The sequence below is a fragment of the Cygnus atratus genome, chromosome 1 (genome assembly GCF_013377495.2).
Source record: "Cygnus atratus isolate AKBS03 ecotype Queensland, Australia chromosome 1, CAtr_DNAZoo_HiC_assembly, whole genome shotgun sequence".
Taxonomy (NCBI): domain Eukaryota; kingdom Metazoa; phylum Chordata; class Aves; order Anseriformes; family Anatidae; genus Cygnus; species Cygnus atratus.
In genome coordinates this window covers 116,978,785-117,000,256 of record NC_066362.1, presented here as the reverse complement: position 1 = coordinate 117,000,256, position 21,472 = coordinate 116,978,785, and the positions used below count along the sequence as shown (strand labels likewise).

At 37.7% G+C, this 21,472-nt stretch overlaps 1 protein-coding gene across 9 annotated transcripts in view; it reads left to right on the top strand.

Annotated features, from left to right (window-relative positions):
- KDM6A (lysine demethylase 6A) overlaps positions 1–21,472 on the top strand; it is a 154,868-nt gene that overhangs the window by 118,200 nt on the left and 15,196 nt on the right. For all 9 annotated transcript variants that reach the window (XR_004778484.2, XM_050708905.1, XM_050708907.1 and 6 more), the window contains 6 exons: positions 13,189–13,318; positions 14,852–14,957; positions 15,811–16,016; positions 18,407–18,471; positions 18,595–18,669; positions 20,427–20,575. Coding sequence is in view for 8 of the 9 variants with exons in the window: in XM_050708905.1 (XP_050564862.1) it covers positions 13,189–13,318; positions 14,852–14,957; positions 15,811–16,016; positions 18,407–18,471; positions 18,595–18,669; positions 20,427–20,575 (731 nt within the window). In the remaining variant the exon portion in view is untranslated. The remainder of the gene's footprint in view (positions 1–13,188; positions 13,319–14,851; positions 14,958–15,810; positions 16,017–18,406; positions 18,472–18,594; positions 18,670–20,426; positions 20,576–21,472) is intronic.

Below are 21,472 nucleotides of genomic sequence, written 5' to 3'. Positions count from 1 at the left end.
CCATCTGGTGTGTCAGCTTGTCCTCCCAGTTCTGTAACAGTGGTGCTTTTTTTGCTAGTGGTGGTTTCGGTCCCTGTAGTTCAAGTATAGGAGCTGTTCACATGGTGGTTCTTGTTGTAAAAGCACGGTCTTTCAGCTACCTTTTTGTCTGTTGTAATACCATGTGGATCGTGTTGACTCTCCAGAGGTCAGAGGTCTTCAGTCTTAGTCCATCTTATGTTCCAGCTGATTAGCAGCTATGTCACTGTCACTTAGTATCTTTAGTCAGTAAACATGATCGTTTTACATCAGATGCATAATGAAAGTGAAAAGTGAAGCCAGCCATGAGGAAGCCTGGAAGGGACCTCAAACTTTATGGCCTTTTCCCTGGGGCTGTCGTTGCTGGGGTTGCAGGATGGCGCACGGTGCGGCAGAATAGGCTGTGGAAGTTCAAGATGATGCTTCTTAGCAGTGACCTCTGGCAAGGACATTAGGCAGTGATTGCGGTATAGAAATGCAGCAAATTTTGCCGCCTGTGCAGGAGCCAGTGGCCTCTGGCAGAGGAGGCTGGCAGACCAAGGGCTGTGATATCTTAAACTGCTGCGGCTAAGTCTGCCAGCGTCCATCTCTGACGCCAAAGTCTCATCATCTTGACAGACACGTTAGCACTGGAATGGTTAGGCTCATTTTATCTCCAAGTACTCAACTTCAGCGTACTTCCTTAGCGCTTGCAGTGGTTTCCTAGGTCTGGCTTACCAAAAAGCAGTGTAGCAGAAGCACCAGATTTCAAGCCTTGAAATTGCTCCTTATTTCTTATCTAGGTATTGTTAAATCAATAAAAATGACAGTGGGACTCCCCCTTTCTTCCAAAGAAAAAGAAATAAAAAAGTGTCTGTAAAGTATGCATAATTTTAGTTCTGTGTGTGGGTTGTTGGTGAGACACTGCTGCAGTTGTCAGAGGGTCAGCAGAAGTCAGAGCTAGGATTAGATTGTTACATCCAGCAAGTGCATTTCCAGGGCCACTTTGAAATCCAACCCTTTTGTTACATAGAGGTTCTAACAGTAACAAAGATAATTTCAGACTCCCCAGTATCAAGGAAAGATGTGTTTTGCCATAATAATGATATTTTTCTCTATGACATAGTGATTATTTTGAAATGTTCTGAGACTCCTGTCCTTCCTTACAAGCCCAGTATTTAGACGTCGTGCACAATAGCAGAGCTCTGCATAGTGTTGCTCTTATTACTGCACTCTGCTATCACTGAATAAATCTTATCATCAGAATGAGATCCTTAAACATCTTAAAGTATCGGAAAAGTTTTTCATGGACAGTGTTACAAGTATAAAGACTTAAAACGCACCTGCTGAAAATGGAAAAGCATTTCGGTGGCTGGCTTCGTTTTCCATTAAAACTGGCAGCCATCTATACCATTTCAGTCTTTACTTAAAAGGGTAAAAGTTTATTTATGAACCTTTGGAGTATGTGGGCACGTTGGAGTACCTATGGGATATGAGTGTGCTAGTAGGCAGAAGTGTAACGTGTTAGTTACATGGACAAGTTTGAAATGTCAGCTCTCTTCAGAAGTAGACAGCTTGATGGTGTTACACACTGCAAAATCAGGAAGACTAATTCACTGTAAATTCTAGGTTTACTATATTTAACAGTCCTGTATTAATGCACCATGTTATCAGTCTTAATATATATTAAACGTAAGATGGTTTATTCCATTTGAAACTTTACTGTGTATAATTCAGACAAGCTTACTGAAAGTAATTTATTTTCCTTGAAAAGCAGGGTGACTTCACACTTACACAGGCTAGCAGGAATTCTGACAGATAATGAAATAGTTCTGCAAATTCACACATTGTGCTTGCTGTTGACATTCTTTCTTATGTAGACTATAGCAAAGTCCTTAGGTAGTGTTAGGAGAGATTTCCCTTCTTCCTCAGAATAATTTTATTTGAAATCCAAAATACTAAGAAATTGAATTGACCATTTAGGGTATGTGATGTCTGTAGCTGTGTCTTATATTTAATGCCATTTGTGGAAGAAGTTGTGTAAGATGTCTGTGAAGTTCATGGAAGTCCCTTAAATCATAAGCAGGTGGTTACTGAATGTTATGGATTGCACTCACTGCTCTTTTCCATACTTAACTCTGCTTACAGTTCTTTTAGTTGAAATGTTATCTGTGTTTTTCTGATGTCGGAATTCTTGTTGGAATTTTTACCATTTCAATACATTTTATGCCAGAATGTTTAGTTTGGAGTGATATAGTGAATTCATTGTGGTGCTTTTAAGCATTACCCTTTTTGTTATTAAAGAAATGATAAAGATGTTTATGACCTTTTTTTCACTGCACCCACATAAATCAGTTAAATGCAAAAAAGCTGCGTCTCTTCATCGTGATTTTGAGAGTTACCAGTCTCTAATGTGCTGGGATATGATGAATTATATTGATCACAGTATAGCACTCCATAGGCATCTATTACCCAGGTAAAGTATTTATAATGGTAAGACATTGAACTAAATAATAGAAAATAACTTCACAACATTTTACAACTCAGTGACCTGAGCTGTATCTGTGTCTATAGGTGTGTGGATTACAATGGCAGTAAATTCAGACCCATGTGTTACAGTGGGGTTTTCTTTGCCATACAATCGGAATATTTTTTCAAGATCTAAGGTATTTTAAATAATTGCTGTTAATCAAAATTGTAAGTGGGGTTTTTAATATTGACTGGTTAACACTTCAAAATTTCCTAGAAAAGAAAAAAAAAATCTGTAGGAAGCTTATTTCATTGTCTTTCAAGTACTGAGTCTTATACTGTAATGTTCGTTTCCAAGTGACTTGTCTACATCTATCACATTCATAAAAACGAGGAGTTTAAAAGCTTTTTAAATTGGGACCATGTATATGTTCTTGCTTGTAGCAGTATAAAAATAGCTTCAGTGTCTGGTGTTCGTGTGCGTTTGCATTACACTTATCCTAACAGAAACTGTTGGAGACGTAAAGTTCTTTCTTGAAGCGTAGCTGGTCTGTCTCTTCCAAATTTGCTTAGCAGAAATTTGCGTGCAGCCCTTTTGGAAGGAGTAATGGGAAGTATATTTGTGCAGCCCAGTGGTGTGTTCGGGTTGTTGTAGTATGCAGTTTCTCAAGCGCCTCATAGATGAGGTTTGCGGTTGGTGTTGGGCGGCGAAAAGCTTTTTTACTGCAAAAATCATAAAGCAGCTTTCAGTGCCTGTCCTTTTTTGCTCTCATCGCTAGTCGTAGTAGTCCACGAGGTTTCCAAAACTGCGGCGTGAGGGTCTCAGAGGCAGGGGCCAGGCTCCACATGGACGCAGGGCCGGAGGCGCGGTGGCGCTCAGGGCCTGGACGTGGCCTGGCCCAGCGCAGCGCTCCGGCTGCTGCCTGAGGAGAAGCAGCGCACATCTGACCACCGAGGGCTGGTGACAGGCTCCAGCTTGAAGATTTTAACTTGGTGCTAAAGCAGGATTTTAGAGCTGAGTTTTAAACGTGGGCAGCACCTATAGATCTTTGTCGTGATCTGCGTGTCAGGGAGACTTTTGTTTACTTTGTGCTTGGCCGAATGCTGCCATTATGCTTTCTTTCATTTACAGGGATGAAAATGAGTTCTGTTTTAAAATGTTCATGAAAGTTTCTAACAATATTCAGGGACCCAAATTCTGAAATACTGACCTTTTGAAAAATACTTGTTAACCTCTGTGGGAGTCAGGTCTCATGTCTTTTCCTACAGGATTTCACTTGGGTTCTTAAAATCCGTATTTTTTCCAAGGCTCATGTAATCATCATTTTTCAAGGGACATAATAAGCCAGTGCTTTGGCCTATCGAGTTCGCAGGCAGCTCACAAATGGGAGATGCGCTTTTTGCTTGTCACTGCACTTACTGAGGAGAGATTCAGAGCTCCCTCTTCAGCCTGTCTGCACCTTCATTCAGCAAGGCAGAAGACTTGTATACACAACTAACAACTGCCGAGAAAGATGAGCATTGGCAAAAATTGAGGACAGGCTTTTTCAGTAACTTGGAGGTCAAGAAATGTTTCAGTATGGGTTTGGACTACTTACTGTATCTACTAAGGTTAGAGACAGGGTCTGTCCTAGTAAAGTAGGATTGCTGGGAAGTATCTGCATATGTCTTCTAATAATAAAAGATTCTGAGAGATTTGGTGGGACTGGCAACGAGGTAATAATTGCAATGATTTTAGGATAAACCTAAAGTGTAAATGAGGTCAGGCAGACGTTTTTACATATGTGAAATTTTTTTTTTGTGCTGCTTGCTGCTAGCACTGGTTACCTTTTAGGGAAAAGATCCTGTCTACATGTTTTTTTCATACTAATGGAAATGATAACTCTATAAACATAACTAGTATATAATATAATGTATAATAGCTTTGTTTTCCTGTCACCCAGATCTACTTGTTTTTCAATTTGCGAGCACGAATTTGAGGGCAAGACTATCCCAGCCATGTACTGAATGGTTGATCAGCCCTTGCTTTCTTTTCAAACGTGTCAGTGTTTGAAGATATGCATGCACAGTGATGGCTTGGGAGCAGAGCTCTGGTGAGAACATCCTTGTCATAGGTGCTATATGCATGACTGACACAGGGAGAAATGTCTAGAGGGGAGAACACTTAGCAGGGCTTTCAGCACAAAATCATTTATTGGTTAAATATGGAAACTTTTTAGACACAGTGGAATAAAAGATGTTTATATACTAACACACTGGATACTATGAAATTAATTTCAGCACATTAACCTTTATTTTAACACAGTGTAATGTAAGGAGAAAGTGGAGTTGAAAGTACTTGATGCAGTGGTGATTACATTTAGGTACTATCTCTCTAAGTTGTATCTTGAGGTACAAAATTGAATTTGAGACCATAAAATGTGATTTTTAAAATTCCTGTAAAAGTTGCAGAAAACTTACCCACAATAGAAGACCTGAATTTTTTTTTTCCTTTTTAAATTTAAAAGAAACAAAAAACAACAACAACAAGAACTGTGCTAAAATAAACTTCCTGATGATAATATCAAGGGGGAAAACACAGTTTGGCAGATGGGAACAGGTGGATGTAACTTGCTTTTCTTTATAGCCAGCGTTCTGTATTAATTTTTGTTTTCTTCATTGTTCTGTATTTGGTTCAGTTTAATATATATATACTTATTTCCAAGCCAGAGTATTTAATATTATGCGTAAGTCACATTAAAATTCATCAAGGTCTATTTCTTACATAATCTTTTTTCAACTGCTTACAAGTTTAAAAAAGTCTTATCTAAGAGAAGCCATTTTTTACATCTTTCAGACCCTACAGGTTTGTGTGTCTAGAGCACAAATGACCTGAAATTATTAGCAGTTTGGGATTAAGTAATGCACAAGAGTTCATTCACAATGTAAATATATTTGACCTACTACATGATAGCATACTTCAATATAATGAAATTTCTTATCTCGCAGGAGGGATTTCATAGAAAGCAGCACTGTAATACTAACCGCTAAAAACTGACTTGTTTGTTAATATTGCTAGGATTTTGCCTGTTCTTTAAGAACAAAGGAACATCAGAGGTAGGAAAGCTGTTTCTTTTAAAGGTAAAATCAATTATTGGGAAAGGGGTTCAGAAAATGTAAATTAAAATAAAAATAGAAGCAGACAGGCAAAAATAAATGTTAGGAGATTGTAATTTTGTTTTGTGTAAGTAAGCGTTTTCTTAAAAAATTGTGCAAGCAAAGCCATTGGATGGATAGAGATCCTTTGTATCATAAAATGCAAAACACGTGCCAAACAGGCAACTCCATTTGATTCTTTTTCAATTGTATCTGAATAGGTTGTCTGTTTTGTAAGAGCAGACTTGGTAAAGGTTTTGTTTCCTCAAAGACTGAAGTAAGTGCTTAAGTAGGGCAAGATCATCCAGAGGCTTAAAAGTTTCTTTATGTCCATCTTCCTCAGTGAGGATGTTGAGGAAATATTTAACAGAGACCCATTCTATTCATGTGGTGAGCTGAGGTTATTTAGGAGACTGAGAAGGGGTCAAACGGAAGGTGCTGGAGTAGTAGCTATTGATGCTTCTAAGTGGAGCTTCCCCTGAAGGACTAGCTGGTGTTCACTGAAAAGTTGCGAGGAATTGAGAAACGCAGCAGCTGAGCTGTTGACTAAAATATGCAAATCTCATTTAGATGCTATTTTGGAGAATAGTGGGGTAACAAATGTTGAATTGTTGTACAGATGAAAGCGAACTGAGGAGGTGATTCTGAGAACTGTACGTGTAATTCGGTTAGTCTTCCCTACCAATAAAACTGATTGCAACAGTAAATTTTAAGGTGGTTATAAAACAACTAAATTATTATGTTTCGAGTAGTAAACCGTCTGTATAGTAAACCAAATTTCTTTAAGCCTCTGAGCAAAATCACAGATAAGAGTGTACTATTAAATTAATTATCCTTCCTTAGATTCTTAGAGAAAATCACCCATTGAGAAGAGGTCATGGAAAAGACCAAGTAATTTTGAGCATAAGTGAAAATCTGTTGTGACTAAAAGAAGAAAATTTGCTAGGAATAACTGTTCTGTTTGTTATTAGATAAACCAGTTGTTAAGACATGGGGGAAAAAGACGAAGAGCGTGCTGCCTTGTTGAGCTCTGTGTCTGGGCTCCTTTAAAAGACTGTTATCAAAACCTCTTTTCCATACTCTGAGAGATTTAAGTATCTTTTTCCCACAAGCAATGTTTTTGAAAGGAGAATTAATGAAATGTTGTCACAAGACTCGAGATTTAAAACTTGAGCTGTTTATTTGTACTGAAGTGAAACCAGCTGATCTCTAGCTCTGTGTTTCAGCTGGTGCATCTCATTAGCATCTTGCAGGAGTAATGTGAAAAATGCAGTATCCATCTCAAATTAAGATGCTCCATCATTTACTGCCTCTGAAGCTGACGAGAGGTCGAGTCCCTCCTTTAAGCAGTATAAAAAAGTTCCTGATTTGCCTTGTTTTGCTTCTCGTAAAAGAAATAGCCTAGTTGTTACTTTTTATCGTTATTTATAAAAGCACATTCACAGCCTGAATAGAGCATGCAAAGCTCCAGACAAAACTTTCGTTTGATTATTGTTGAGAGTCAGTGTAAGAAGTCTTCAAAAAATTCACAACAAGCCAGACTGAGTAATTGGGCAGCCTCGTGGCAGCTGAAAGTTAGTGTGGTCACTTCTATGGTAACGTACAGAAAGCCTAATTGTGAAACTCACAGGCATTTCTGAATTTGAAAGCTTTACTGGTTTGGCTTATTGGGCGAGGCAGATGAGAGGTGTAGGCTTCATGGTAATGCATATTAAATGGGACTGACACACTTTTTGTAATTCTTTTTGCTTGGTGTGTAGCGAGAAAGGGGAGAGAGCATTCAATGGAGAAAAGAAAGTGACAGGAGACCAGCAGAGATGAGCTGCTTCTGGAAGGATGTTTTAAAAGGATAAAAGTATAGGTCAGCAAGCAGAAGATGGTCTGGGCAAAACAAATCTGAAAAAGGGGCTGATGACTGGCCAGCATGTAAAGAAGCACAGTAAATAAGAGCCATGAGGAGGAGTGGAAAAAGCAGTGCAGAAGCTGAAGTGGGCTGACACCACATTGCTCAGTGGGCTCTGTGTTGAAGCCTGTGGCAGAAACAACCTCGGGGTGATCTTTCGGAAGGGCTGCCTGGCGATCAGATCTGCTCTGAGAAGGCAGTGAGTGAATCACTGGGTTGGGAGCTCTGCAATCCAGAGCCAGAGAGCCCAACTCTATTTGAGGGGAATGTAGACAGGAGCCCGATTAAGCTTGTGTTTTGCTCTTAAAAACAAAAGCAGCTCCTGTTTTATGGAAAGGGGTTTTTGTCTGTATGCAAAAGACTAGTTTGGCTTGAGGGCAAATTGTTCAGTTGCTGTAAAGCCACCTTCCTTCTGGCAAGTCACCTTCACTGTAGCAAAAGTTTTAAAATTAAAATTTTAAATGCTGGGATTTCAGTGTCTAAAGCCTGCTTGGAGTAATGCATTCAGTTTTGTCTGCAGATGGGCAGCAGAAATATCTGGGAGTTAAAAAAAAATAAATAGGAAAGATCTGTATTTTGCTGTTACATTTAGAGAGGGAGAATGCTGAGAGTAAGAGAAAGTTTCGCACCACTCCTTATAATGCTCTTCTTACGTAAGTCATTAATGTGCTTGTTTGTCTTATTTTAATACCCTAAGAAGAAGGTGATTATCAAATGAAATAGAAGGGAAAGATATAAGTCATTAAAAAAAAGAAAAAAGGAACACTTATTTCTTACATAACGTATAATTAACCTATGAAATTCTCTGCCAAGCTATAGTAGTGAGGTCAAAACCAGAACGGAATTCAAAAATGATTAGAAATACATTTGCATAATGAGAAAATCCACAATTACATTGTAGGATTTTCTGTAGGTTTGAAAGATCTCCGGGAGTATTGCCAGCTAGTACCTGGTTGTGAAAGGCTAAAGTAGAGAACTGCATTATAAACAGGTTGTATAATTATCTGGCATTACTTGCATTTAAGCATAATGTAAGCTTGGCTTAAATTCTTTGAATTGCCCTTTGAGAGTGCATCTCTTTCTACCAGCTACAGAAGGAGCCTGAGGAGATGAGCCTGGGAGAGCCAGCGCTAGGCACTGTGAATAACCACCTCCTTCCCAGCGTGAGGAATCTCGACAGCCATTTTCCCGTGCTTTTGTAATAACTTGCACTACGAAAGAAATTAATTGCATCCACTAATTGTTAAGGAAGACTGGCTATTTCTGTTTTGAATCAGGACTGGGTCAAATAAGTACCGTGCATCCCAGTGCTTCACGTGCTTCTGCAAGCACATTTGTAAGATGTTTTGTTCGTTCTCTGTACATTGGGTAATTCTGATGGATTTAAGATAGAGTATCACGTAAACCCACTGTTCCTTATATTCATGTTAAATGTGATTTTTATGTGGGAAAGAGAGGGTATTAATTTTATTCTTCAGAATAACTATAATCTCCTGAGCGGTAAAACCCTGTTAATTCTCAGGCAGCTAATCCTCAAATAATAATTCACTTAGTCTGACTTCACAACAAAAATAACTGCTTAAGTGCAAATGATTGCAACGTAGCTTCTGTTTGGCCTATAAAATGTACCTAAAATGCAAATGTATGGATAGCTGGAAATTGTATAGCAACTTTTTCACTGCCCTCAAAAAGTTGCAATCAAGCGTTAAAAAGAAAAGGGGCAAATGTTTCAAAAGCACTGAAGCTAGAAGTTCATGAAAACTCGTAACAGAAACAAAGCTTGGCAGAAGAAAACTATAGCCAGGAATGAACTATGATAAACACACAAAAAAATATGAAGGCTTAATATGACTGCACAGAGCTCTTAGGATAGTCAATACAGAGGCAAAAGAGCTCAATAAATATTTTTGTTCTGTGCTTGGGAAAAAGGCAGACAGCGTGTTCACATCGTGGGACGTACGATAACGCACTCTCTGTTTTCACAGTAATCAAGGAGGACACTGAACAGTAGTTAGACTTGAATTTGTTTTTTTTAAGTCAGAGGCCTGGATAACAGATGTCCGTGAGCTGTGGAAGAGCGGGCCAGAGAGCTGTTGTTGATCATGTATTCGGGTTTTGGTAGTTCTGGGAAAATGAAAAAAGTTGCAGAGGACTTGAAAAATGCTGTGGGACTGACTGCTTCCAGAGGAATGAACAGGCTGAGCCCTGTAAATGTGATGCTGGTGGTCTGACGTGAGGCCTGAGTGAAATGATAAAATCACTGAGGTGATTTGTTAAAGAAATGGAAAGGATTAATGATAACGAGTCCTGATTCATGGAAAATAAGTACTATCGTGCTAACTTCAGAATATTCTTGATGTAGTTGAGTGTAGTTGATGGACAGTTGCAGAGGAGACTGGATCACCCTGTGTTTGTGGGAAACTTGGTGTTTTGTCGTAGCTGTGCTCTGACTGAAGGATGTGAACTGTTTTTAGGAGGTGTGGGAATGTACCCTAGAAAGCAGTAAAATGAACAAGGGGTGTTCTAGTGACTCTGGTGGTGCTTTTTTCAAGAGGTCAGTTAATCACCTAAAATCCAGGCACCTACTCCATCTGCTGCTGTTGGTGTCGTTCATAAACCCGGCAATTTGAGTTTGGTCCATGGGGTGAAGCAGTTACACGAGTTGTTGCTTTTTCCTGTCAAGCAAACGGGAGTGAGCTGGGAGCTGCAGCTTGGGCTCTGGGCAGCGCTGTGGTCAGTCACAGCCCTGCCTCTCTCCTTGTCTTGGCCAGGCCGACAGCTTCTCTGGGCTTCCGTGGGACTGAGGGGTGTTCTGCAGCCCCTACAGCCTGTGAAAAGCCAGTTTGAGTGAATGATGAATGAAACCTGTCCTTCTAGTCACTCCTCCATCATGGCATTGTAGGCAACTACTTGGACATATATTTTCTTAGGGCCTGAATCAGGCTTGGTTTTAATTTAGCATTGCATCTGCTGCCTCTTTCAGCCCATATGAAATCCTGTCACAAAAATAAGCTCTTGTGACAGAGAGGTGTGAGATTTTCCTTACAGTTGCTGTGGTCAAAAGGACCTTTCACTGGACTGGCTGCAGTTCTGTGTTTTCATTGCTGGAGATACTCAGTGAATAGCCAGACTATTTCCTTTCAGGTGCCACTCTCAAGTCTTAGTATTTCTGGGGAGGTTTGTTTGTTTGTTTTAATAATTTCCATCACTCTTTTTTGCACACTGTGGATAGTGTTTAATAGTTCTCTTGTATTGCTATTAATAGTAAGTTACTGTTATTGATGGTCAAAAAAAGAAGAGTGAAACTGGTCTGCCAAAGACAACTTTAAAGATTCTGCCCATCTGCTTCCTGTGTCCCTTGAATTACAGGTGTTTTCCTGTCTTGGCTTTTTTTCCTTTGGCCCTTTTCCTCTTGAAATTTCCATACAGGGTTTTAGTAACTTAATAGGAAACTTCAGAGTCACTTGCTGTGGTATTAGCTTCAAGTGGATTTGGAGATACCTTTGTTCATCTGATTTTTTTCTCTGTACAACTGTCTGGTTTCTTCTGTATCTCGTTTGCCTTTCCAAATGTGTAATTTCCCTAAGCATACAGCAGTTTTTCCTATCTCTCCTGCCCCCTTCTTCCCTGAAGACCCCACGTACCCTGGCTTTATTGAGTTTTTGCTCTGGGCTGATTACCTTGTTGTGCCTCCAGAAGCTTGTATCACACCAGTTTTGAGCACTCTCATTTTTCTTCAGGTTTGGTCTTCCTCACATCAGAAAGTTCCTGAGAACTGTTGTTCAATTTAAACTGATTTTTTTTCATAATTCTGTTGGATTTTAATGCTGTGGATTTGCTTTTCCTGATTTTATTGTTTAGTTTGATAATGCAAGGATTAAAGAACAGATTTAGAAGCAACTAGTTACTCTAGTTTAACCTTGTGCATATATTCTTGATTCTCAGACTCACGCAGCCGTGGTCGATGAGTTTCTTTGGGTAGAGGTGATTTTATATCGCCATGTTTCTAAGTTGTTTTCTGGGTGATTATTTTTGGTGGGGAGGCAGTAGCATCTTTGCAAGAACTACCTCAGACATAGGTCAGTGAGTTTTTATCAAGTTGGATGATGCTTCATCAGAGCATCTGCATTGCTCTTGCAGTTTCTTTGAGGTTGCAATCTATTTTGGCACTGGACTCACCTAGCACAAGGAATAAGCTGTGTTTGGTATTTTGATAGGCATGCTTTGGAGACTGTTGTTAAGTCTGTCTTTGTCTATATTGCTCTGATCGTCTGTCAGAGGATAGAAGTGTATGAGGTAGAAATCTGGCAGAAGTTTTGAATTGTTGCTTGTCACGATGAGCACCAGTTTCTCGGGATGCTCGTCTTTGCTGCAGCCTGAAGTGGGTGAGATGTTTGCTCTTTTTCTTTTCAGTGTTGTAACAGTCAGTCTGTTCTGGTCTTAAGCCCGAAGTCCAACAGCCATTGTTTTTGATAGCTTGATTTGAAATCATACATGCCAGCATTAACCTCTAGGATGTTTCTCAGTGCTATTATCACAGTTTCTATGTTTGTGACAAGCTTTATTGCGAGGAGTTTCATCTAATGCTGCATCAGCAGTGTTTTCTGATGAAGAACCTTCATTACCAGAACAATGTTTTTGTAGCCAGTGAGTTTTATGAGGATAAATGACTAAATTATGCATTAGAAATACCCTATTTTGTGAGGCGTTGAGAGGTGGCAAGAACAGTAGCTAGCAAATCAAGTGAGGTTGGAAGAAGGATTTGAATATTACTTAGTTGGAAGAATTTTAAAATAGTTCAGTCATTTTTAACAAAACAAAAAACAACAACAACAAAAAAAAAGGATGACTTAGTTAATGAATTCCTGGTGATACTAACTGAAAGTTGTGTGTTCTGTTCTTAGTCTACATTCATTTGCAGCACCCAAAGACATTCATTATAGAAGTTAATGTGCATAGAGGGGGCTATCCATGTCTAAAAACCCATAGAGAAAGGTTAGCAGTTATACCAAGTAAGGTCCTGATTCACGTACAAGTACAGGTGTTGAAACGGCAGCTTAACCAGGTTTGTTTCTTCCTGTGTCACTCAAGCAATAAGATGAAGTAACAGTGGTTCCTTCTGGCTTCAAAATGTATAAATCAGGGAGGGGTAGGTAGGTGGTTGTTTAATTTAGTGTTGTTAGTCTTCTGTATTTGTTGTTGGGTGTTTTGTTCTATTTTTTGGGGAGCTCCAGTAGTGTTTTTTGACTCCAGCAGTATAAGGCTGAGGCGTTATCATTTCACTGCTCTGTCACAGTGCTATGTACAGCATTAGCAGGCTGCATTATCTCAGTTGCTGTGAATTCTGCATCCCCTGGCGAGTGTCAGCCTTGTGCGAGGTTCTTCTGCTTCTAGTTGAAACCTGCTTTCTGTGTTAGATTTAGTCAAGTGAGTTATGTTTTTATTTAAATTGGCTTTATTTTTAACTAATAGTGGTGATGCTGCAGATCTGGATGCAAAATGGGAATGATACTGAATAACATCAATTTACACAGTGAGAATTCTTGATTAATATATATATGAGCTTTATTTGCATCTTGAATTAGTTTCTCCTTATATGTCAATATTTTGCAGAAGAGATGACGCTAATGTGTTTTTATTGTATTTACCAAGTATTGACAGAGGCAGCTCTTCTTTCCTTTTAGGAATCTGGGTAAAAATGGCTTATCTAACAGTAGTATTCTATTGGATAAATGCCCACCTCCACGACCACCGCCTCCACCATACCCTCCCTTGCCAAAGGACAAGCTGAATCCACCTACACCTAGTATTTATGTAAGTAAACCTGATGGTAGAAGTACACTGCTGACTGTCTTTTTTAATTACTTAGATACACTGCTCTCCCAACTAGTATATAAGCAGTAAAAATGCTGAACTTAAAGAGAATTTTGAGACAAGGTTTGACTATTAAAATACTTGTTTTTCAAGTACTTGAATTTCAGCAGATCAGTGAAGAAGGGGAAAAACAGCTTCAAAAATTTGGGGGTTATTTTTTAATACTTAAAATATTGGTGGAATAAGCAAAATGGTTCAGCAGATACAAAGCACAATATTTAAGATGAACTTTTTTTGCAAGTGACAGTTTAAGTGATGAATGATCAAATAATTAAACTGAATTTTCTGAACAGTCTACTTCAAAATATAGTAAGGAAAATTAACAAGTGTTAAGGTGATGAGAACAAGAAAATGTCATAATTAGGAAAAGACAAATTTTTTAATAGAATAGTTCAGTTGGAAGGGGCCTACAAAAAACGCCTTTTAGGTAGGTAGGTTTTTTTTTATGCAACCATTTAAACTTCTCTTCTGGAAACAAAGTTCTGTAATAGCTTTATGAAGGTTTGTAGCCAACTTCCTTGATAATGGAAGAGTAAATTATAGTATATCCATACAGCTAATACAAAAACCTCAGGCTGGCTTTACTCAGATGAACTTTAGGACCAGCAGCGCTTGGTAGCTTAGTGTGATACTATACAAGCAGTCAGCCTAAGCACTAGATTAGGATGGAAGCAATAGTGCCGTGTTCAAAGTGTTGCACCTGAATTAATCTACCCAATTAAGAGTCCATCAGAGCTTCATCAGGTCTTTGCAAAGCTGGTAAATCCCCATGTTGCAGCATACTGGATAGATGTGCCAACATGAATCCTAGTATTTGGGAAATCTGTATTGTGTTTTTTTTTATTGAAAGAGATGTCTTCAGCATCTATGCAGTCCCTGTTTACAGTGTCATTGGTATTTTGTTCACAGTCTGCAGGATTTTAAAAGGTTCATAGCAATTAAAAATAAAAGTCAGGGGAAACTATAGCATAAAATTGAAGTTGTAGGTGCACAAAAGCATAGGAAAATCAAATCTGTTTTTCTAGTTAACATGAGATATACTCAGAGAGTGCTCTTTTTAAATTATACTGTTTCTCATGTACATTATCTGTAGGAGTAGCTTTTTTGACTTCTGAAAAGAATGTTAGTATATTGTCTTGCTCTTCAGAGAATTCTGCAGGTTTAGAGAATTTACAGGGCTACTGTCAGATAAAGAAATAAACTGCAGGAAACCTGAGTTGCAAAAGCTGAAGCAACCTGGGAATAATTCATGCTAAGAAATAAATTACAATAATGAATTAATCTCAGAAGGAGTGAACTCAGTTTATAACATGGAAATGGTTGTATGGTGTTGCTGTTCAATCCCCTCAGTGCAGGGAAATTGTTAAAAATTCCTGTCTTCTTTTTGTTGTTTCTCATTTTTTATTACTCTTTCTTATTTTACAAACAAGGAGTCTAAATTCATCTGACATATATTCCATTATAATTTTACAGTTGGAAAATAAACGAGATGCTTTCTTTCCACCTTTACATCAGTTTTGTACAAATCCAAACAACCCTGTTACTGTAATACGTGGCCTTGCTGGAGCGCTTAAATTAGGTAACTTTACTTTGGTTTCTTTTTCTTTGAAAAATGTATGTATTAAAAAAAAAAATTTAAAGTTTCTCAGTTTTTTAAAGTGGATTTTTTTTTATAATACTGTATTAGTTTTGTATTTCAATTAATGAAGGTAGTATGTTGTCACTTAGCTCACCACTGTTTCTAACCTAGATCATCTCTGAAAAAAAATTCCAGCAGAGTTTGTTGATCATGGAGAGGAACTGAGCTGTGGGCATGGGGGCTTACAGATAGTCTTTTTTCTTATGGGAACTATGACTATGTGTCTTTGTGCTTAGATTTAGTGATCTCACTGTGTACAGATTTAGAGCTTAGTGATAAGGTTTAGTGGAGGACTAGTTAGTGTTAGGTCAGAGGTTGGACTAGATGATCTTGGAGGTCTCTTCCAACCTAGATGATTCTGTGATTCTATGCCTTAGTAAATATTTTGAACTTCGTAGCTAGAAAAACTGTCATTGCTAGTAGGAAGTGTGTTACATAATGGAAGTACATTTATAGAGCTCTAGTTGTCTGAAAAATACTTCATTGGTAATAGATTTACCCATGTTTACAGATTTTTCTTGGAATATACATCTTACAGATGCTGGAATATAGCTCATACTATAGTAGCTGCCAAGTTTTTTCTAGGCTTTTACTGTTGTGCAGAAAAGCTTTTTGAGCATTATCAAAAGTGTTAATTTTTAAGATATAGGTGGGCTGTATTCTGAAGGCTGAGGGAATAATATATACATTTTAGATTAATCCTTTAGATAATGTTAAGTATTAATATCTTATATTCTTGGGACTTTTTGTAATATTTTATCTATCATTTGTGAATTCTATTCTTATATATTAGATTTAGGACTCTTCTCTACTAAGACATTGGTAGAAGCAAATAATGAACACATAGTAGAAGTGAGGACACAACTACTGCAGCCAGCAGATGAAAACTGGGACCCCACTGGAACAAAGAAAATATGGCGTTGTGAAAGCAGTAGATCTCATACAACAATTGCTAAATATGCACAGTACCAGGCCTCTTCGTTCCAGGAGTCGTTAAGGGTGAGTCCATTGTTCAAGTTAGAACATACAAACTGTGTACTAACTCTGGAACCAAATTGTGTTAGTAATGGCTATTGGGGAAAAAATGCAGTAGTTCCAAGGAAATAGAGGCACTCCCATCAGCATGAAGAGCACAAATAAATATACAAAATCCATTCTGAATGAAGAGTCAAACAGTATTCAGGGTATTTGTTCCTCCAAGGTGCTTAATGTAGACTTAATTTTCTTAATGTAAAGCTCCTAGCTGTTACATATTTTAAAAACTTGTTACCTTTAAGCTTTCTTATAGTGATGTCAAAATTCATATTAAAACACGTAGAACTTCAGACACTTTTCTTATTTGTATTGCTTCTAATTTCACACATGCTTTGAAATGATATTTCTTCCTTCTTTATAGCACGCTTAATTAATCTATGCTCATACTTTTCTTTCAGCGTAATGGTTTAAAATACTATATTAATGTTTCCCCCCCTCAAAGTGACTGCTTTCCATATTTGTTACAGCTGAGTTCCAAACATAACATTTTCTGTTTAGTTTAGAAGTTGATATACATTATACTTTATTGGTACTAATTTTCAATATTTTTGTTGAAGTAGTGAGCGCATCCTTGGAATTAGCTATGGGCATTCATCTAAGGCGTATGTTATTGAGTGTTGTGAAAAGATTAGGGTAAGGTGAAACAAAAAGAAAAGGTATTATTGACCAGTTGTTGATTAGATAATTGGGAAAACGTAGGGAATCAGTTGTTGGTTGCAGTTTTCTCTGCTGCTATGCTAAAACAACAATGGTTTCATAAAGGGAAAAAGAGAAATTATCAATTTAAATTTCATGCGTTAGAGGAAAGGATTAGAAGCAAAGAAATGAATCTGTGGTTGGAGAAAAGAAAAAGCAAGGTAGTTACGATTCTGAGTGAGACTGGTATAGGATGAGGAAAAGACACAGGAATAATACTGGGAGGTGGGGAGCGCTGAAATCGTTCAGAGTGTGTGGATAGGCCTAGCTTGGGACATGAATGGGATTTTTCTTGAAGATTTGCACCAGCGTTGTATTCTTGAGCATCAGTTCAGAGGGACTGGAGAACATGACATACATATAATGTTACAGAAAAGCACATTTAATAAAGTATGTGATTGGTTATGTACGAGCTTGTCAGCAGGAAAGTCTCAGCTTTGATTTTGCACCAAGAAGCAACTGCAGTATTTTCTGGTGTTATGGTGGTGGTTGTTTATTTTTTCTGTTACAAATTGCGGGTAAAAATGTAGCATGTAAAATAATTTTCATAATGACAATTTTTCATTTTTCCTTTGGAAATCAAAATGATATTGTTCTAAGTGCATGTGCTTCTTTTCCCTAACACCGCTTTGTCCTGTCCTTAGGTGACTTTTGTAGCGTTCAAATGAAAGCCATGTTTCTTCTTTCTACTGACACAATCATGTTGGCTTGCCTTAAGTGACCTTCTTTTTTTTCCCTCTAACAACTATTACATTGCTTTTCTAACATGTCTTTCAGTATTTCATAAATCCATCGTCACTACGTTCCTTTTTGTTTCTCTTTGTCCTTCATTCAAAGGATGAATAAGACTTTCTCAGGTACATAGGGCACTTTGAGACTTAACAACAGTCCCATTCAGAGACAAAGATCTTTGGATAGCATCCAGGCAGTTCTTTCCTACTTTTCATCTTACTCTTTCACCTTCTTTGTCTGTCTAGTTGTGAAAAAAGAAGGTTTTAGAATAGGATTTTGAGCCCACTCTGCTAAAAAGATAAAATTACATCATTTAATATTAGTTAGACTTTTTCCAGTAGTCATGGTCCTAGTACTGCAGTGCTAAAATAGCAGATGGCTATTAAAAATTCAAAAGACTTTGTATAATGGATATTATAAAATGAATTTTATAAATATTAGTCATCCTAATTTCGTGTCAGGAGACCTGCTTGATTTTGAAGGTAGATAAATGTTCTTGTCTAAAAAAGTTAGCAGTATTCATTTAGATTGGTTTCCTTTTCACCTGCATAATGAAGCAAACCAACACATTAATTTGCCACTCTAATATAGGCTAACAGAAATATTTACAGTATAGAAACTTCGTGTTGTCCTGGCCTGAACTTGACTGAATTTTTAGTCATGAAGAATTTTTTTCAATGTCTTTTGACTAATAACTGTTTTTTATATATTTTATTTTAACAGTAATGCTCATATAATATTCCAGATACAGATATTTTAAAGGTTGTACGACCATCTTGAAACAAACGTACTTAAGTCTGTTAGCAGGCTATCACTTCATACCTTTATATGCCTGTATTTTATATATACGCTTATTTTATATTTAAATTATTTAAATGTTATCATTTATTTAAATTATTAAACATTTTCACAATTGTATTTTATAGGAGGAAAACGAGAAAAAGAGTCACCACAAGGACCACTCAGATAATGAATCCACATCTTCAGATAAGTAAGTGTGGTATTAATATGATAATTCTATAGCTGGTTTTGTGTGTTTTTTTTGTTTTGTTTGTTTGTTTTTAACACTGTTCTCACTTTCACATTCATCTGTTACTTTTTTTTATATTTACAGCTCTGGGAGGAGGAGAAGAGGACCTTTTAAAACAATCAAGTTTGGGACCAACATTGACCTGTCAGATGACAAAAAGTAAGTCTGATGGCAGTTTCTTTTGCTCACAGTGGTATTCTACAGTGTGATACTCCTGGAAAACTAATGCATTCTTCTCAGAGGTCAGTTGGTTTGTTGATAAACCCAATTCCAGTTGCAAGCCCCATTACCGCAATTAAATTGTTACCTTTAATATTTAAAAAGTTGTTATGAATCTGTCTCACCTTAAAATCTTTTTTCAAATTTTTCTTTCCAGGATCTTTATTTTTGCAGTAAAGAACTTTAAGCATCCATCAGTCACTGTTCTTTCTAGTAATCCTTCTAATGCGTTCCCTTGTTCCATTCTGATGTTTTAAATTGTTTTCTTCCCTTCTCCTCCATCCCCGTTTGTTCCTACGCTCATCCTTTTGGTTTCCATTTTCTGTTAGCTCTTGCTTCACTATCCAGGAACAGAGTTCAGTATGGGTAGCAAAAAACAGACTGATGCATACATGTAGATAAGCCATGATACTCGCCCAGAATTAAACACATACACACACATAAAGGGGAGGGGTGGAAACACAGAGTATTCTTTAGACTAGAGATATCTTTGTGAAGCCAAGAAGTGGAGGAAAGTAGCACAGGAAAACTTGAGAATGTATCAGAAATACCCTGAAAGTACTTTTTTCTTCAATCTCTACTTGGAAATGTATGGAAACATATACTGTTACATATAGGCTGTCAGTCCCACCAGCTGCAGTAGAAAAATTCTGATGTACTTCAGTTATTATAGCAGGAGAAAATGTTATAGTGTTGGAAACTGAGGAATAAGGCCTGCTTAAGATGCTGATAGGTCTTTTGTGGCATCTTCTCTGGAATATCAGTGTGTATACGGATGTGTGTTTAGAGATTGTTATGAAATTTTAAATATTTTTTTTTTTCCTAAAGAAAATTCCATCTGTAGGTAAAAAATTGTTGCCAATAAACTAACCCTCAGAGCAATGCTTTGGGTGAGAGACTTTAATCTAAGCATGACTAACCTGAGGCTCATAGGAATTGGATTTTGATACTTTAAATAGTTCTTAAAGGATCACAGACAGATGCCAGATCATCTGACCTGCAGTCTCAGCTTTTGCTCCAAAAATTATCTTTCCCCCTCAACTAGCCTGTCATACGTGTGATTTTATTTGGAAATATTTTGGAATCAAAAGAGTAACACAGATACCTGGGTGACATTACTGAGCTCCACACTTAAGTTTGGAGATTTTTGTGGTTGAAGATACGTTTTCACTAACACAAATATTCAGTTCCGTAGCATGCGCATACAGTTAACTTTATTCTTGGTCACAGCAATAATGTTTGCAAGTTAAGGTGTGTTCAGACAGTCTTCCTAGCAAATGTCATGTCATCATTATCATTTGGATCTTGAAAGTATGGTTAACACAGTTCCTGACTGGGTTAGAGTGTGGGGAGAGCAAACCTGTGTGTTCGCTTGGAAAAGATATACACCAAGGTGTAAATTGCAAGGAGGGTTTTCCAGCAGTATAGCAACTGATTGGATAACTACAAGATTGAGTTAGGTCACCAGGTCTTCTAGTTCACAGTTAAATAAAAATTGCCATCTAAATTTCTGTAGCTATCAAGTAAGGTTATTGCATTCTGTAAACTTCCTTCTTTAAAGATGGTAAGTTACACAGCAGAAGGTTGTCTCCTCCTTCATCTCTTACACTAATAATTTTAAAAAAATATTTGTCTTTCCCAAACACTTAGAAGAGTTTTAGGGATTCACAGTTTGTCAATTTGCTATTTTGCTGCAGGTGGAAGTTGCAACTCCATGAACTGACAAAACTTCCTGCTTTTGTACGTGTGGTATCAGCAGGAAATCTTCTAAGCCATGTTGGTCATACCATCCTGGGCATGAACACAGTGCAGTTGTACATGAAGGTTCCAGGAAGCAGAACACCAGGTGAGTATAATTTTTGCATGGAAAAACAACAACAGAAACAAACAAACAAACAATAAAAGGTTCTACTGTTGTGGTGTTAACTGCACTGCAGATTTTTCTTATTTTATAGCAGGTGTGAACAAGATAAAATAGCACACATTCAGAATTTTTTAATTTCTCATTTAACTTAGTTCTGCATGTACAAAGCACTAAATTTCCAAGTAGTGAAAGTTTATGGATTTCTGCAATGCTTGGTGGTTGTACTTTTTAAATTCTCGACTGCCTTGAGAATAAGACTCTGTAATGAATAGTGTTGTGGTGGAGCACTGTTGTGGGTTAACCCCCGGAGGCCTCTAAGCACCACGCATCCTGTCGCTCACTCCCCTGCCAGTTGGATGGGGAAGTGAATCACAAAGATTAAAGTGCAAGAACTCTTGGGTAGAGATAAAGACAGTTTAATAGGTCAAGCAAAAGCTGCGCACACAAGCAAAGCAAAATATGGAATTCATTCACTACTTCCCATTGGCAGGCAGATGCTTAGCCAAAATTAACTCAGTCCCAGCCAAAACCAGTACAGGCACTGGACTGAGACTTGTGGGATCTGGACTAAATTTCAGAATCTCTTTGCGCTGAAGTACTTCTTTAGATAATTCTATTACGGATTATGGTTCAGTTTTCCAGCTGTCAAAAGAAGATAAAATTTTGGCATTTCTACATTGATTTTGAAAGCTCTTTGGGAAAGATTTTCTTGCCACTTGTCTATTCAGTGCCTGAAGTCATGGAGTTTTGCTCCTGACTGGGACTGTCAAGAGCCATCACAAAACACAAAATCCAAGTTTTAGCATCTTGAAGCATTTATTTCTACTAAAGGGGAGCTGCTTATGTGTTGGCCAGATTCATAAGATTAGTAATTCCAGT